This window comes from Nycticebus coucang, chromosome 21, assembly GCF_027406575.1.
Source record: "Nycticebus coucang isolate mNycCou1 chromosome 21, mNycCou1.pri, whole genome shotgun sequence".
NCBI lineage: Eukaryota > Metazoa > Chordata > Mammalia > Primates > Lorisidae > Nycticebus > Nycticebus coucang.
Window position 1 is genome coordinate 5,500,729 of NC_069800.1, and position 17,840 is coordinate 5,518,568.

General features: G+C 38.0%; 1 protein-coding gene and 1 long non-coding RNA gene across 6 annotated transcripts in view; one reads left to right on the forward strand and one right to left on the reverse strand.

Moving 5' to 3' along the window:
• Positions 1-620: 620 nt before the first annotated feature.
• On the reverse strand, positions 621-6,521 carry LOC128574097 (uncharacterized). The gene is made up of 4 exons (XR_008376624.1): positions 6,406-6,521; positions 2,978-3,019; positions 2,530-2,635; positions 621-1,292 (listed from the first exon to the last, which is right to left on the reverse strand). It is a non-coding gene; the product is annotated as an uncharacterized LOC128574097 (long non-coding RNA).
• A 1,002-nt stretch (positions 6,522-7,523) lies between these two features.
• Positions 7,524-17,840, forward strand: part of LOC128574091 (leucine-rich repeat-containing protein 37A2-like) — a 67,670-nt gene continuing 57,353 nt past the window's right edge. For 4 of the 5 annotated variants that reach the window (XM_053574746.1, XM_053574749.1, XM_053574748.1 and 1 more), the window contains exon 1: positions 8,446-8,643. In XM_053574746.1, coding sequence (XP_053430721.1) covers positions 8,495-8,643 — 149 coding nt within the window. In that variant the 5' untranslated portion in view covers positions 8,446-8,494. Of the gene's footprint in view, positions 7,875-8,445; positions 8,644-17,840 lie in introns of those variants that run through there. The other variant, XM_053574747.1, reaches the window with a different exon arrangement.

A 17,840-nucleotide genomic window follows, 5' to 3' on the forward strand; every position in this document is an offset into this window, starting at 1 on the left:
TGTGTTGCTTTGGTTGTGAGGTTAACAATTCCACTCCCTTGTGTTAAATCAAATTTCAGTCGAGACCCATTTGGAATTCCCCTACCGAGGCAAGTTCATTGCCTCCCTAAATCACAAACCCAAAGTGCTTATTTCCCCCAAAGCCTATCTCTCTTTATAGGGTTGTGGAGGGGAAATGGCTTAATTCTCTCTTCCTGGATTTATTCTGGTTTCTCCTAGAGCATGCTTTCCTTTCCAACCTCGCCACCCCTTTCTTCCCTCAGGCCTGCATCCCAGCTGCACCAATCTAGTCACCAATCGTGAAACTTGTTGTAAGAGTTTCCCCCCCACCTGCACGCCTTTGTTTACATTGTCTTTCTATTTGGTCTACACTGCATTTTTTTTTATTAAATCATAACTGTATACATTGATATGATCATGGGGCATCATACACTCGCTTCATAGACCATTTGACACATTTTTATCACAGTGGTTAACATAGCCTTTCCGGCGTTATCTCAGTTACTGTGCCAAAACCTTTACATTCTACATTTACCAAGTTTCGCAAATACCCCTGTAAGATGCACCAAAGGTGTGATCCCACCGATCCCCCTCCCTCTACCCATCCCCCCTTTCCCACTTCCCCCTATTGTTAAGTCTTGATTTCTTCATGGAAGTTAGATGTATTTTCTCAAGATAGGAGCTATTCAACTTCACTTTTTGTTTGCATATCAGGAGAAGATTTGATTCCTCCATCAAATACGAACTGTAGTTTGCAGGTTAAAGAATGCTACATTGTCAGAAATTTTGTTGAAGTGCATTAAGGATAGGAGCTCTTCATCTGGCCTACAAAGTTTCTGCTGGGAAATCAGCTCCCAAGTAACTAGGGCAACAGGTGAGCCACAGCTGTTAATATGATAGAATTAGCCTTGTAGATCAGGTGGAGCTTATACAGGACAGCTGACAGCATTTTCTATTTTTTTTTTTTTTTAACATATGATGCAGCTGTGGACAAGTGCCAGAAAGAATCTTGGCAGGATTCTGTGGTGGAATATCTCTGCACATTGTTACATCCATCGGCTTGTCTTTAGGAGGCTGGTCCACCTGAACTAAAAGTCATACAGGAGGCTCTGAAGCTCATTTAGAATTCAAGGGCATCAAGGCCAGAGTCCAGAGACATTATAAGCGAGTCAATGCTTCCCTTCAATTGGACGCATTTTCTTTGATTCATCACACTGTGGCCAGCAGCACAGTCGCTTTTTTCTTCAAGCTCTCATATGAGGAAGCATTGCTCTCTGGAATGCTAGATGTATCTGTCAAAAAATCAAACAGGATTAACACTCGTACTTAGCACAAATAAACCCATATTTCCTTAGAAATGAACTATAATCCTTAGTTTTATTGTCTTTTTAGGTAATGTATTTCAATTCCTACTGCCAATAAAGAAACTATTACAATATTACCACAGGTGTTAAAATGGGAAATGCCTGTTGAGATGTACTAGATTTATCTTAGATCCTGATGAATGGTCTTTCTCTATGCAAAATTTTCCCAAACAATGAAAATGTCATTAGACTAAGTGGTAATAACAAAATAAAAGTAAAAAAAATAATTCCATATACGTAGTACTGCATAATAATGTACCTTCTAACATGGGTTGCTGGATGTTAAACATAGCTTACTCTTGGGAAATCCATTGACTAAGTCTATCAGTTTCTTTTGCTCAAGTTTCTGTAATATCCATTACCTCATTTCATATTTACAGTAATCATAAACTTTCATCCACATTTTTTAGATTAAGATATTGATGCTCAGTGGCATAGAACAATTGGCCAAAGATAACATAACTAGCAGCTAGTGATATAGGAATTCATAACCTGGAGGTTTCTTTTGTCTTTGATTTTAACATCTGCCTATCTGCCAATAATGCAAATTGTTGTCAAATGATCTCATAGCACAGTAAAATGCTGAGAAGTGTCTCAAGAATCAGGGAGCGGAAAAAAAGAAAAATAAGAACATCAGTCCTGCCTCTACTACTTCTGAGATTTCTATTCCAGTTTCAACAATATATACTACACATATTAGAATTCCTTAGCTGGGCATTGTGGTGGGCATCTGTAGCCCAAGCTACTTGGAAGGCTGAGACAAGAGAATCGCATAAGCCCAGGAGTGGGAGATTGCTGTGATCTGTGATGTCACAGAACTCTACTGAGTGTGATAAATTGAGAGACTATCTCAAAAACAAAAATTTCTTATAAAGTTTAATTTTTCAAAAAAAAAGTTCAAACCATCCTACTGTAGCATGCTGCCTCTGATAACTTATGAAAACTAAGAGCTTATCACACACCTTATTTAACCCTACCATCCTGTTAAATACCCTGACCTGTTAGCAGGCCTTCTAAGAAATGATGGGAAACCCAGGGCTCTGTTGAGCCACATACCAGGCTTGCTTTCCTTCAGCTTGCATGGCTTTGAAGAAAACAACTCTGCCAGCATCTTCATAGACATGAGTCAGTTTTTCACAAAAAGCAACCCAATTATTGACAGTACCTGAGGGTTTTTCTTGAGTATTTTATATTCTGGATGACTCTCCAAACAGGGCAGTGACGTGTCCTCCAAAGATGTTGCGGCAGTTTTTTATCACAAATTCCACAAGCTGATTAATGTATAAAAAAAAGAAGCATTTATTTTCATATAACATGTTGATAAATTGCATTTTATATAGTAAACTGAAATTTAAGAAAGTGTATTCTATTTAACTTCTATAAGACATTGTCTTTAAGACTAAATACCTTCCATTTCCTTTACAAATGGTGATTCAGTTCCCCAGCAAGTATAATACAAAAACTTCATTACGTTTTCTGCAGAGGCCATTTCTTCTCTGCCTGCAGAAGGATGCCAAATAATACTTGGAGCCATACACACCCCTAAGTGTAAAGCATCCATTTCATTTGCCACGGAGAGTTCAGCGATATTACTTAAGACCAGGAACACGTACCTTAAGAGCACAACGTTTCCTCTTGGTAGCTGGTCTAATAGCCTAAATACAGAAAAATGCACTCGGTAAGCAAGGCAATTTATTTCAATCTTGTAAAGGCAGGCAACACTAACTTTGCATGAGGTACAAGGCAAATAGGAACCCAGCTCAGATACCCAAGTTTCAGTTAATGTGGAACCCAATGAAGTGAGAACTGCAGGGAGACAATGAGAAAAGACACACTGGAGATTTGGGGGGGGGCATATTTCTACACTGTCTTCACAACACAATGAAAACTTAGTAGAATTCAGATAAGTGTCATTTAAAAACGAATACCCTTCATGAAATACTTCCCTGAAACTAGCTCAATATGCTGAAGCTTAGGTAAATCTTGCAACATTTAGATTACTCTCAACCACAACCCACCAAAACCTTTCTGATGAAATTAAACAGTAATTAATTTTAAATTGCTCCTTTATTTTTAACTGGCAACACAGAAATGCTGTCTCTAGGTGAAGAACCAAATCCCAGCTGTAAAGACCACCCGGTCAATTCTGAGAGTTCATTGTCTGCTCCACCATCTTCTGTGGTTGATTTTCTTCCAAATATTGCCTCATTCCTTTCTTTTTTTTTTTTTTTTTTTTTTTTTGAGGAAGAGCCTCACTATGTCACCCTGGGTAGAGTGTTGCAGTATCAGTTGTCAGTTGTCACAGCAACCTCAAACTCTTGGGCTCAGGGTGTACTCTCTTGCTCCAGCCCTTTAAGCAGCTGGGACTACAGCCACCTGGCACAATGCCCAGGCATTTTTTCTTTTCTTTTGGCAGGTGTTTCGCCATTGTTTAGCTGGCCCAAGCCGTGTTCAAACCTGGATCTTTCAGTGTGTGTGTCCGGCGCCATAACCACTGTGCAACAGGATGCCGAGCCAAATCTTACCTCCTTTCTATCACTTTTTACATATGTGTCACGTTTTCATTACTTTCTTTTCTACTATTCTCATTTGGTAATTGCTAAAAGATTCTTTTTTTCTTTTCTTTTTCTCTCTCTTTTTATCTCTTAACAATTTTTTTTATTAAATCATAACTGGGTACATTAATGCGTTTATGGGGTACAATGTGCTGATTTTGTGTAAAATTTGGAATGCTTACATTAAACTGGTTAAGATAACTTTCACCTCACTTTCTTAATGATAGTGTTAAGACATTTATACTCTACTCTTAATTGATTGACATGTACCCTTGCAATATACACCCTAGGTGAAGTTCCACCAATTACCCACCCTCCACACATCCTCTTCCCTTCCTTCTCCTCACTCTCCTCTTCCCTCTTTCATTCTGGGCTACAGTTGTGTTTTACCTGATTATTTACCAAAATAATGTATTACTCCTACTCAGAAAACATGGACAAGCTGATATTTATGATTGTTGCTTTTTTAATAAAAGAATCTGCAACCTGAGGAAAACAAGCTGGTCTGACTCCTGTTGTACAAATCACAGAAAAGACTTTCTTCAGCATAATAGTCTGAATAGAAGTATAATTCCTCTGATGAGGAATTATGCAGGACTTTCAAATGGACCAAAAGATTACTGGGTGTATTCTATATAAAATAAGGCATCTAGTAAACGCTTTGGGGATACTATGGGATCCTTAAGCCTTTTCACAACCAGGTCTGTCATTTGAAGATAACTGTTAGCAGTGTACATAAAACATGGCAAAAGAATTGAAAACTCTGTCTGGTAGAGAGTCAACAGATTTCTCTGAACCCTTGCTCTGGTAGAAAGGGGAATATTTGCATCATTTTGTAAATTTATTTCAGTATTTCTGGCTCCATTTGGTTCAAATACATAAGGTTTCATAATGTGCAATCTATAAAGATGGCTACACTATCTTACTGATTTCCTTATTATTAATTTAACCAGAAGCATTGATATGCATTTATTTCATATTTTCATGAGAGACATAATATTTTATTTTATCTCACTTTATTTTATTTGTGTATGTATGTATTTATTTATTTATTTTGAGACAGAGTCTCACTATGTCGCCCTTAGTAGGTGCTGTGGCATCACAGCTCACAGCAACTGCACAGCCTTGATCTTAAGCAATGCTCTTGCCTCAGGCTCCCAAGAAGCTCCTCAGGCACTCAACACAATGCTGGGCTATTTTTGTTGTTGTTGCTGTTATTGTTGTTTGGGACAGGCCAGGTTTGAACTTGCCAGTCCCGGTGTATATGGCCATCATTCTGGCCTCTGAGCTACAGGGTCTGAGCCAACATAGCCTTTTAAAAAATATTTATCTTTTAATGGTACATAGGATAAATACATATATGAATGATATGTGTATTATAAATATAGATAAGTGATATTGTGAACAATGACCAAACAAATATGTAGAATCTGATGCTATCTAAATGGCTTACACCAAACCCTAATGGAAGTGGAGTTATGATTATGCCACATGGCTTAGTTTCTGGTATCTTCAATATCTGTACTATGTTCCAACAATCCCCAAAAGTATGCATATAATTCATATTTAAAAGATGTTCAAGGAAAAATATCTATACTAAACAATAACATGCACGTAAATGATAATGAGTGTCCTGAATTTTCACAGAACGCACACTCTTTAGTCAGAGTAAATAAACATTTCTTTTCTATTCTCTTATCATGTAGGATATATCCAAGAAAGGACTATTGAATTGGTCCCAAAATTTCCCTTGGCATGAGAAGAAACAATTTACTTTTTGTGATCATACTGACACTGTACAACTCCCTTTTTTACTGACATGTCTCAAGAAGCTGAGCTGAGTGATTCTCTGCTTTGTTCCCACAATATTCTCTAAATATCTCTTTTATAGGACAGATTATACTGCACTGACAGTAATTTCTTGGTTTATCTATCTTTCCCAAACTGAATTTCTTGAGAAGAGGAAATAAGTCATTTTCTCTCTATGACTTCAGTTCATGAATTAATAGAGTTGTTTAATTACTTTGATATTTACCAAAATTAACATCATAAATTGTAGCCTGTGTTATGCTGCATTAATTCACTTCCAAAAACCACAGTTGACTCCCCTTTCTGACTCTTCCATGCAAGTTTCAATTTGCAAGTCTTATTGGGGTTTCTGGCAGGGTTCCATTTGATTCTGTCTGTAGAGATTTTACATTTCTTCATTTTTGTGTCTCTCAAAAATTTCATAGTGACCCACATAACAGCTAGTGAATTAATGAATAATAGCTCTTTTTATTCATTAAAAGTCAGGTACACAGAAGGGGCACAATGTTCAAGCATTCCATGCTTATAGGATTAGTGAGAAAACAATGACAGTGACAAGCTAATAGAAGCCAACTTTTAACCTGGTGTCCATGAATATAACTTTGACTTTTAGTAGACAAATTATAAAATGTAAGGTATAAAATTAATTTTTGAGACATAAATGTTAAAATAATTACCTTTTAATTTTTTCAATTTTCTGTCTGTCGCTGCTTTTCTCCATTACGGACAGCCACTCATGGTAGAGCCTTGATAAAAAAATGCTTTCCGGAATGTTTTTTAGAAAATCCTTACACAGAGGAAAAGCAAATGTGTTAAGGCATTATTCTCATATCAAGTATATGCTAGAGAAGTCAGAAAGAATACAACTTGTTTCAAAGTTTAGTGAAGTCCTCCCTTCCATGACCTACACAGAATTCTGTGCCAATTCACCACTGACTTTTCAACAAAGAAATGAATGCTTTGATTTTTTTTTTTCCAAATAAACCCGTAGGAATAACTAAAGTCAGAATAACTGTGGGAAAGCTAAAGGACTCTCTATTTGGGTGGAATCTCCTCTGTGTACACATTTTAGCAGACTTGTACGACATCCTATGTTCTGGTGTTAAGGTGGTCTTCATGCCATCAGTATATGATATGGGAATGTTAAAAGAGCAAGTTTGACTCCACTTTACTGTTTATTCTTTTTCTGTTATGTTCCATTACCTTCAAAACCGGTTCCTCTTCTGTGTCCCTCCATTGTATAACTATGAATGCACTCCTCTAAAATTGTTAGTGATGTAAGTTACTAACTACACTGGTGATTATCCCTTTTTATGATCATGTTGTTTCTGACCCTCACCTGCGAGTCCCCCTCCCTACATTACCTTAGGAGATTGTAGATTGTATTTTTTTGTGAAAATAAATTACTAAGTGCTCTTGTGATCATAGCCTAATAAACTGACTAACACACCTCACTCTCTGTTGCTTTCGCTTCTGGAATTATGCATGCTTGACCCCTGGAAAAGTTTTGCCTTATAAAATTCAGAGCCTCACTCAATTCAGGGTTGCACTCAGAAACTTCATTTTAAGACACTGGGGCAGTTGCCAGCCGGCTCTTCAATAAAAGTTCTCCTCTTTAATTTGACTTGTCTGGTGGTGTGGTCTTTGAGGGGACTCCTGGACATAACATAATAGAGATTCCAGGGAGGTTCTCTAGACACTGACACTGCCGCTACTTAGGCGGCCTCCAGGGTGAGCTTTCATTAGAAGCCCCCTGGAAACTTTCCAGGGAACCTATAATACCCAGTGCAATCAGGAGAAAAGCTGACAATCACTCATAAATTCTGCCAAAGTCCACCTCCGGAGGGAAGAAATTTAAACACCTGTATCTGCCAAGTGTCTGCAAACATGAGTATAACAACTTGTTGTGTACATTTCTTGTTGTGCTTATTTGTTCTTGTAGACCACTGTGAAAATATATAACTGTTTGTTGTATTTGTTTGTTGTGAGTTGTGTAGAGCCTTTAGGAACCTCTGAGGGAAAGCCAAAGGGGATGGAGCTGTGGACAGGAACCCCAGGTTGCTGGGCTATTGGCCTGTCAGAGACTGTCAGAAGCGTGTGTCAGTAGAGCATCCCACCCCTGAAAATGCTGGAAGAAAAACCAATGGTGAGTTTTAGCCCAGCCAGAGACAGCAAGACATTTCTGCTGCTGAGACATCGTTGCTGTGGCCTCAGTCCACAGGGAAATTGGGGTTCAGAGGGCAGGTGAAAAGGGACTTTGATTTCTATCCTCAAGAATGATGCCTGAGGTTGGTCCTGTAAACCTGTGAGACAGTAACCTCATACTCCTGGGCTTTGGGCCTGTCAGAAGCAGTAACCCTGGGTTACTGAGCTATTGGCCCATTGGGGGCTCCCACAGAACACTGGGATGCTGATGGGGACCCCTAACCACAGTTACACAAAATTACATATTTTAGTTCATTCCTGTTCTATTTATGTCTTATGCATTTAGTTAATATATTTTAGTTTGTACTTTTGCTTTTTTACAACATAGTGTTTTCATCACCAAAACCAGACTCACCCCTAATCTGTCTTTTCAAACATTTGAAGGATATTTTTCCACAGAGAGAGTTCTCCAAGGAACACCTTAGGACCCTTTCTGAACTTGAGTGATGAGCTTTTCATGTGGGATGCCCCCCTATCCATTCACAGGTGCTTTTGAGCCTTTTCTCTAACAGTTTAGAAAACAGCCTCAGAGAATCTAGTCAAGATGATTGGTGGAGATGGATGAGACCACCTTGGGAGGGAGAGTTCAGATGCACCTGGTGGTTTCTGCTAATCCTCCAGGTCCCCTTGATGAGTCTTCAGGGAGTCAAACACAGGGAGGAACTGGCATGCAGGAACAGGCACTTACACAGGCAGACGTCCAAGACAAGGTAAGATCCATCTGGGGTTCCCACAATTTGGGTGGAAGAGGGGGGTCTGATCAACCTCTGAGTCTGTTGAGTGGTGTATGAGTGTGTGTATTGGTTCTGAGCGTATAGAAATGTGAGAGTAAGTGTGGACTAATAGACATAGTTCATGTCAGGCCCTTGTCTGTCTTGTTGTTTTATGTCATTTGTTCAGGGTTCATGGGAAAATTGGTCTCGGCCTGAAACAAACAGTCTTGGAGACATTTGTGAGTGGATTTCAGATCTTTTCATTCAAGGGATCCTTCAAGACTTTGCTCCTTCTGAGATCTCCTTCTTTACCTACTTGCTCTTATGTGTCCTACAACGCTCACCACTTGGTGTGCCTTTGACCTGGCAATCACTGGTCTCTTCATCCGTATTATTGCTATTTGGCTTGGTAGTGCTGCCCCTCCAGAGTAGTCCTCCAAATGGTGTGTGGCTCTGACTACTTGTTTTATCTCTTTGTGGCGACCTTGTTCATACTTCTGTCCCCACCCAGTGTATTTTTCCCAGCTAGTTCTAATTCTTCTGCATCTCCCTAGCTCGTTGATGCCTCATCCTCACCAGACTTTGGGTCCCTCTTTTTTCTATCGCCTGGGGAAGACTCTTCCATCATAGCAGTAGCTCTCGACATGAGGCCCTCTCTTTTTCCTAGTCTAGGGAGGTCTCTATTGCAGGAAGTGATGACACTCTTGAACTACATAAAGACCCTGGAGACTTGTCTGTTCCATTCTCCCACTATTAGAGTTGTTACTCAGAGTGTCTTTCCTTCCAGGATTCTCACTTTTAGCATTTGCCCCATTGTGGTACTCTTGGTTCCCATCAGTCAAGAGAGGAATTGTGTAGTTTTTATAATATTATCATCCCCTGTTGGCTCCAAAATTTCCATCCTGTTGACTTGTTAGTACATGTATTTTGTCAGCCTATCACATTTCCTGTAAGCCTCCATTCTTATGCAGGCAACAGGGTTGTTGCCAGAATGGCAATGATGACTGGTTAGAAATTCAGACGTATTAAAAGGAGTTCTGATTCCTTCCACTGCCTATAAAGACTAGCCCACTCCTTTTAATTGACACCTGCTATTAAAGATGCCATTAAAGGACAAGAGAACGCCACTCAACCTCAAGTGAGAATCTAAGGCATTTCAAAAAACATCAATGTCCTCATGTCACTCTAGTATTATATTTTTATAACTGCCAGAGATGTAATAAGAAAAAAAATAGATCAATTCCAAGGCATTGCCTGTTCTATCGTATCTTCTACTAGACATGTGCCTGGATGATTGTGATTCAGGCTTATTGTCACAAAAGCTGACCATTTGGGGGTTAGGCTATTGAGTTTTCTAATTCCAAACTAATTTGAACTATTGCACCCATTTTAAAAGTCAGATAGAAAAGAGGAAAATTTGTGATTTCAAAATAGGGCAATTCTTTTAAAAACCTCCATAGAGAACATACTCATGATTGCTCTTGAAGAACAACATTAAATCTTACAACTACCCTTGAATGAAAATAACTTGGAACCATCTTAACTAACTCTGCCACAGTTGGAATAACAACTTAGGAGAGGTTTTGAATTGCAGTCATGAACCCCCAGCACATGACTAAACATCTCTTGTCTTTCAAAGCAGAACCTAGGCCTCGGAAGAATTTCACAATTCATTTGAGCTGAGATTTCACAGGACTAAAGAGCAATGTCTCCTGAAAAGTCAGATGTATCCAAGTTAGCAAATCTCAAGCAATTTTTGTCCAATCACACTGGGAAGTCTTATACTTCTATTTCAGTAAAACCAGAAGACTATGTTAATTAGTCGTATGTAAGCACTCCAATTTCTACAGATAATCAAGACATTGAATCCCATCATGACAAAATTGTATTCATGATTTGTGTACAAATGACTTAATGAAAAAAAAGAACATGAGTGAAAAATTAAAAGAATACTTAAGTACCATTTAAAAACAGACTTAAAAATAAGAAAACAGAAGTTTACAAAGTTGTGGTGAAAAATATGTCCCTTTTCACAACCACTTAGAGAAAATGGGTGTAAAACGCAGTTGTACAATAAAACTTCAATTACCCAAAATCCATTTAACCAGATTCTTCAATCATTATGATTCTTTTTTGTTGCCCCTTTAAAAAAAATAATATTCTTGTCATTCGAATCACAATTTAACACTTAAAATACCATTGTTCTTTGCAATAGCCTCAGCAATTTAGTACATTTTAAGAAGTGTATTTTTATGAAAAACAGCATGCTGAGAAGATAGTTTGAGACAGCATGATTTTCTTAAAAAAAGAGATGGAAGAAAACCTGATTTCATGAAAACCATTTATTATGCCAATGTACATGCACAATATTCATATCCTTGGCATATATAATTTGCTTAAAGGACCATGTATGTCTGTATTATATTCCAGGATGGAAGAATAAGTACAAACCCTTTGCAAAACTGAATACATGACAATAAATCAAGTTCTCCATTTTTTTGAGTGATATTTATTTGAAAATGTCTGAATCAGGATTTGTTGAAGAAGAGACATGGCCCATGTATGAAGAAATGTGATTGATCGTAAAGTCATGAAGTAAGATTGTCTAACAAGAGGGCCACTCTGCTGAACTAGAGGTAGGCAAGATTCATTGTCATCATGTTTCCCTGAGATTCAGGCTGAGGGATGGTCTCTACCACTGGCTCTGGTTGATTCCAATCCTTTGGGAGATGAAGGCCTAAGAAAGTCTTGTAGAAGCTATTGCCAGGGACAGAAGCTGTGCTAAAAGCTGATTTTAGGTCTAGGTTTTCAAAAAAATAAATACATGATCGACTTTTAATCTTCTAAAACAAACAAACTTTCAATGCCAAATCCGATATCCAGGTAAACTGGGTTTTATTTATGATGGTTAAAATAAATACTTTAATGACATTCACATGTTGAAGAAATTTGCCATAACCAAACCAGCTCTTCAGGATATTCCCAGAACTATCCTCCATAATGATAAGCCCAATCCTGTACCACAAAAGTAAACTCATTCAGAAACTTTTGATCAAACTCCAACTTCTACAGTGGTGAAAGGATTAAAAATGTCTACTGGACTTTTGAAAAACTCAATACCCCAAATTTTACCAGACTTATCAATATTCTCCATTAATGTGAATGGCTTAAACTGTCCTCTAAAGAGGCAAAGGTTGGCTGACTGGATACAAAAACTCAGGCCAGATATTTTCTGCATACAAGAATCACATCTTACCTTAAAAGATAAATATAGACTCAGTGTGAAAGGATGGTCGTCCATATTTCAGGCAAATGGTAATCAGAAAAAAGCAGGTGTTGCAAATCTATTAGCAGATACAATAGGCTTTAAACCAACAAATGTAAGGAAGGATAAGAATGGTCACTTCATATTTGTTAAGGGTAATACTCAATATGATGAGATTTCAATTATTAATATTTAAGCACCCAACCAGAATGCGCCTCAACTTATAAGTGAAACACTAACAGACATGAGCAACTTGATTTCCTCCAGCTCCATAATGTCGGAGATTTCAACACTCTTTTGACATTGTTGGATAGATCCTCCAATAAGAAGCTGAGCAAAGAAATTTTAAAATTAAACCTAACCAACATTTGGATTTAGCAGACATCTACAGAATATTTCATCACAACAAAACTGAATACACATACTTCTCATCAGCCCACGGGACATACTCCAAAATCGATCACATCTTAGGTCACAAGTCTAACCTCAGTAAATTTAAAGGAATAGAAATTATTCTTTGCATCTTCTTAGACCACCATGGAATAAAAGTTGAACTCAGTAACAGCAGGAATCTGCATATTCATACAAAAACATGGAAGTTAAATAACCTTATGCTGAATGATAGCTGGGTCATAGATGAGATTAAGAAGGATAACCTGAAATTTTTAAAACAAACGACAATGAAAACACAAATTATCAGAACCTCTGGAATGCTGCAAAGGCAGTCCTAAGAGGGAAATTTATAGCACTGCAAGCTTTCCCCAAGAGAATGAAAAGAGAGGAAGTTAACAACTTAATGAGACATCTCAAGAGACTGGAAAAGGAAGAACACTCCAACCCAAAACCCAGTAGAAGAAAAGAAATAACCAAAATTAGAGCAGAATTAAATGAAATTGAAAAAAAAAAAAAGAATTATACAACAGATCAATAAATCAAAAAGTTGTTTTTTTGAAAATGTCAATAAAACAGATAAACCTTTGACTAACCTAACCAGGAAGAAAAGAGTAAAATCTCTAATTTCATTAATCAGAAATGACTAAGAGGAAATAACAGTAGACTCCTCAGAAATTCAAAAAATCCTTAATGAATATTACAAGAAACTTTCTTCTCAGAAATATGAAAATATGAAGCAAATTGAAAAATACTTGGAAGCACCTCACCTTGCACAATTTAGCCAGAATGAAGTGGAAATGTTGAACAGCCCTATATCAAGTTCTGAAATAGCATCAACCATACAAAATCTCCCTAAAATGAAAAGCCCGGGACCAGATGGCTTCACATCAAAATTCTACTAAACCTTTAAAGAGGAAGTAGTATCGATATTACTCATCCTGTTCCAAAATATAGAAAAAGAATGAAGACTACCCAACACGTTGTATGAAGCAAACATCACCCTGATCCCCAAGCCAGAAGAAGACCCAACAGGAAAAGAAAATTATAGACGAATATCACTAATAAATATACATGCAAAAATATTCAACAAGATCCTAACAAGCAGAATCCAGCAACACATCTAACAAATTATACATCATGATCAATTTGCTTTTCTCCCAGGGTCTCAAGGATGGTTCAATATACGTAAAACTATAAGTATAATTCAGCACGTTAAACAAATTAAAAAAACAAAGAACATATAATTCTCTCAATTGATGCAGAAAAGCTTTAGATAATATCCAGCATTCCTTCATGATCAGAACACTTAAGAGAATTAGAAAGGGGAAAGGGAGGGGAGGGAGGGGGGAGGGAGGGAGAAGGAGGGGCATTAATGGGATTACACCTGCGGTGCATCTTACAGGGGTATATGCGAATCCTAGTAAATGTGGAAATGTAAAGATCCATTTTCTTAGCAAAATAACTAAGAAAATGCTACAAAAGCTATGTTAACTAATGTGACGAAAATGTGTCAAACGATCTATGAACCAAGTGTATGGCGCCCCACGATCACACTAATGTACACAGCTATGGTTTAATAAAAATAAATAAATAAATGAAAAGAAAATTAATATAGCAGGGACATTTCTTAAACTGATAGAGGCCATCTACAGCATACACACAGCCAATATCGTATTGAATGGAATTAAATTGAAATCATTTCCACTCAGATCAGGAACCAGACAAGGCTACCCATTGTCTCCATTGCTCTTTATTGTTTTTTTTTTTTTTTTTTTTTTTTTTGTGTAGAGACAGTGTCTTACTTTATGGCCCTCAGTAGAGTGCCGTGGCCTCACACAGCTCACAGCAACCTCCAACTCCTGGGCTTCAGTGATTCTCTTGCCTCAGCCTCCCAATCCATTGCTCTTTAACATTGTAATGGAAGTTTAACCATTGCAATTAGGGAAGAGAAGGCAATCAAGGGTATCCATATAGGGTCAGAAGAGATCAAACGTTCGCTCTTTGCAGATGATATGATTGTCTATATGGAAAACACCAGGATTCTACTACAAAACTCTTAGAAATAATCAAGGAATACAGGAGTGTCTCAGATTACAAAATCAACATTCATAAATCAGTAGCCTTTATATATACCAACAATAGTCAAGATGAAAAAAACAGTTAAGTACTCTATTCCATTCACAGTAGTGCCAAAGAAGATGAAATATTTGGGAGTTTATCTAACAAAGGACGTGAAAGATCTCTATAAAGAGAACTATGAAACTCTAAGAAAATAAATAGCCGAAAAGGTTAACAAATGGAAAAACATACCAGGCTCCTGGCTGGGAAGAATCAACATTGTTAAAATGTCCATACTACCCAAAGCAATATGCAATTTTAATGCAATCCCTATTAAAGCTACATTATCATACTTTAAAGACCTTGAAAAAAATAATACTTAATTTTATATGGAATCAGAAAAAAACCTCGAATAGCCAAGACGTTACTCAGAAATAAAAACAAAGCATGAGGACTCATGCTACCGAACCTCAGACTATACTATAAATCGATAGTGATCAAAACAGCATGGAACTGGCACAAAAACAGAGAGGTAAATATATGGAACAGAATAGAGAACCAAGAGATGAACCAAGCTACTTACCATTATTTGATCTTTGAAAAGCCAATTAAAAACATTTAGTGGGGAAAAGATTCCCTGTTTAACAAATGGTGCTGGATGAACTAGCTGGCAACCTGTAGAAGACTGAAACTGGACCCACACCGTTCACCATTAAATAAGACAGACTCTCACTGGATTAAAGATTTAAACTTAAGACATGAAACTATAAAAATACTAGAAGAGAGTGCAGGGAGAACTTTTGAAGAAATCAGTCTGGGTGAGTATTTTATGAGGAGGACCCCCCGGGCATTTGAAGAAGATACAGAAATACACTACCTCCACGAGTGCTGTGAGAATGCCCCCCCTTGGAGTTGTTATAAACACAATAAAACCTAATATGTCATAATGAAATTCATATTCTAATACAATATGATCCCCTTAATGAGGAAAACTGGAGGGGGATGTTGTTTTATTTATAATCCTCTAAATCTAGGTAAATTGTACAAATAGTGTCACAAAGAGCTATTAATACACAAGAGTGTATTTGGTCTGGACAAGAGACAACTTAACAGATTAACAGATAAAGTCAAGGTGTGATGAAATGCTAAGCAACAACTAGGGTAGGGGTTATTTTTCTTTTTTTCTCTCTTTTTTTTTTTTATTGTTGGGGATTCATTGAGGGTACAATAAGCCAGGTTACACTGATTGCAATTGTTAGGTAAAGTCCCTCTTGCAATCATGTCTTGCCCCCATAAAGTGTGACACACACCAAGGCCCCACCCACCTCCCTCCTTCCCTCTGTTTCCCCCCATAACCATAATTGTAATTAATTGTCCTCATATCAAAATTGAGTACATAGGATTCATGCTTCTCCATTCTTGTGATGCTTTACTAAGAATAATGTCTTCCACGTCTATCCAGGTTAATACGAGGGATGTAAAGTCTCCATTTTTTTAATGGCTGAATAGTATTCCATGGTATACATATACCACAGCTTGTTAATCCATTCCTGGGTTGGTGGGCATTTAGGCTGTTTCCACATTTTGGCGATTGTAAATTGAGCTGCAATAAACAGTCTAGTACAAGTGTCCTTATGATAAAAGGATTTCTTTCCTTCTGGGTAGATGCCCAGTAATGGGATTGCAGGATCAAATGGGAGGTCTAGCTTGAGTGCTTTGAGGTTTCTCCATACTTCCTTCCAGAAAGGTTGTACTAGTTATGGGACTTCATTAAACTGAAAAGCTTCTGTACAGCTAAGGGTAGGGGTTATTTTTCATACAGGATGTGGTCCCTAAAAGTGAAGGGTGATTTCCCAAATCACTCCAGATTCCCCAGTTCATTCAAAATCGATAAACAAGTCAGAGGGAGAATGTGGCTCCCATGCTTCTAGAAGGAATCACGAAAAGCTTTTGTATTCCCTCTCATGATGTTTTTAAAACCATCATATTTGTTATTGTCTAAATTGAATTGTGGGTGAAAACAATTTCCTGTTCACCTGCACTGTTTGTTTCCTGAGAAGACATCTAGAAACACTGGTTTTCTGAGCTAAGTCAAAGTAATATAGGATTTTCCTTTGTCAATATTGAGACTTTTACCACTGGGGAGAACCTGTTCTCTCTCTCCCTCCCTCCCTCTCTCTCAGCAAAGCATATTTCCTTCTCTCTCTAATTGGATTTTCTGAAAGAATCTGTTTCCCTTTCTCTCTTCCAGATGCTCAAGATACAGCACTGTACAAAAAGTCATTGGCTGGTGTCGTTCTTGTCTTTTTCTGCCACATTAACCCAGTAGGGGGTTTAACAGCCTGAGGTTTTGAAAAGCTGTTGTCAAGTCCTGAAAGCTCCCAAATGCAACTTAAATGGTTATTAGCTAGTAGGATACATCCCTGCATTCTAATACCTCCATTTAAATAACAATAATAAAGAAAATAATAACAATAAGAGTAAACTCCATGCCTTCACAGCCATGATTATAGCCTACCACCCACAGACCACACAGTCTACAGGGCATTTATACAGGATCCAGGAGTGAGGGTCTGTCTTTTGGTTTAGTGGTGTTCACGCCTGATTTCACAGGCTGCCAGCAGGGGTCGCCCAAGTCATCTAGGAGCCAAATCAGAGCTTTCATGACGTTGTGGATAATTCCTTTAAAGAATCCAAGGCACAGCCTAAATGCCCACCAACCCAGGAATGGATTAACAAGCTGTGGTATATGTATACCATGGAATACTATTCAGCCATTAAAAAAATGGAGACTTTACATCCTTCATATTAACCTGGATGGACGTGGAAGACATTATTCTTAGTAAAGCATCACAAGAATGGAGAAGCATGAATCCTATGTACTCAATCTTGATATGAGGACAATTAATGACAATTAAGGTTATGGGGGGGAAGCAGAAAGAGGGATGGAGGGAGGGGGGTGGGGCCTTAGTGTGTGTTACACTTTATGGGGGCAAGACATGATTGCAAGGGGGACTTTACCTAACAATTGCAATCAGTGTAACTGGCTTATTGTACCCTCAATGAATCCCCAACAATAAAAAAAAAAAAGAAAAGAAAAGAAAATGGAGTTAACTTGGTCCTTACAGTTATGTTAAAAATTAAAATGTGAGATGAGGAAATTTTCAGGAAAATGCCCTTATTTTCTGCTGTTAGAAACCAAAAGAATGTCTCATTATGGTGTTGCATCCGAGAATCAGAATCCCCAAGAGAGAGCTGGACACCAATGCAAATCACATGAGGGCATTTATTCAGGCTCGAGCCAAGGCGGTCGGCCTTCCCCTAGATGCAGCTGGTGAGACCTAGAGCCTAGAGCCGTGTACTCGTCGTGGGTGGGGGTTTTTATGCAGTGGATATGGGGTGAGGGGCGTGGGAAGCAAAGCGTGGCCTTTGGATTGGTTATCTCTATGCCTATACTAGAATTTAAAGCTGATAGGGT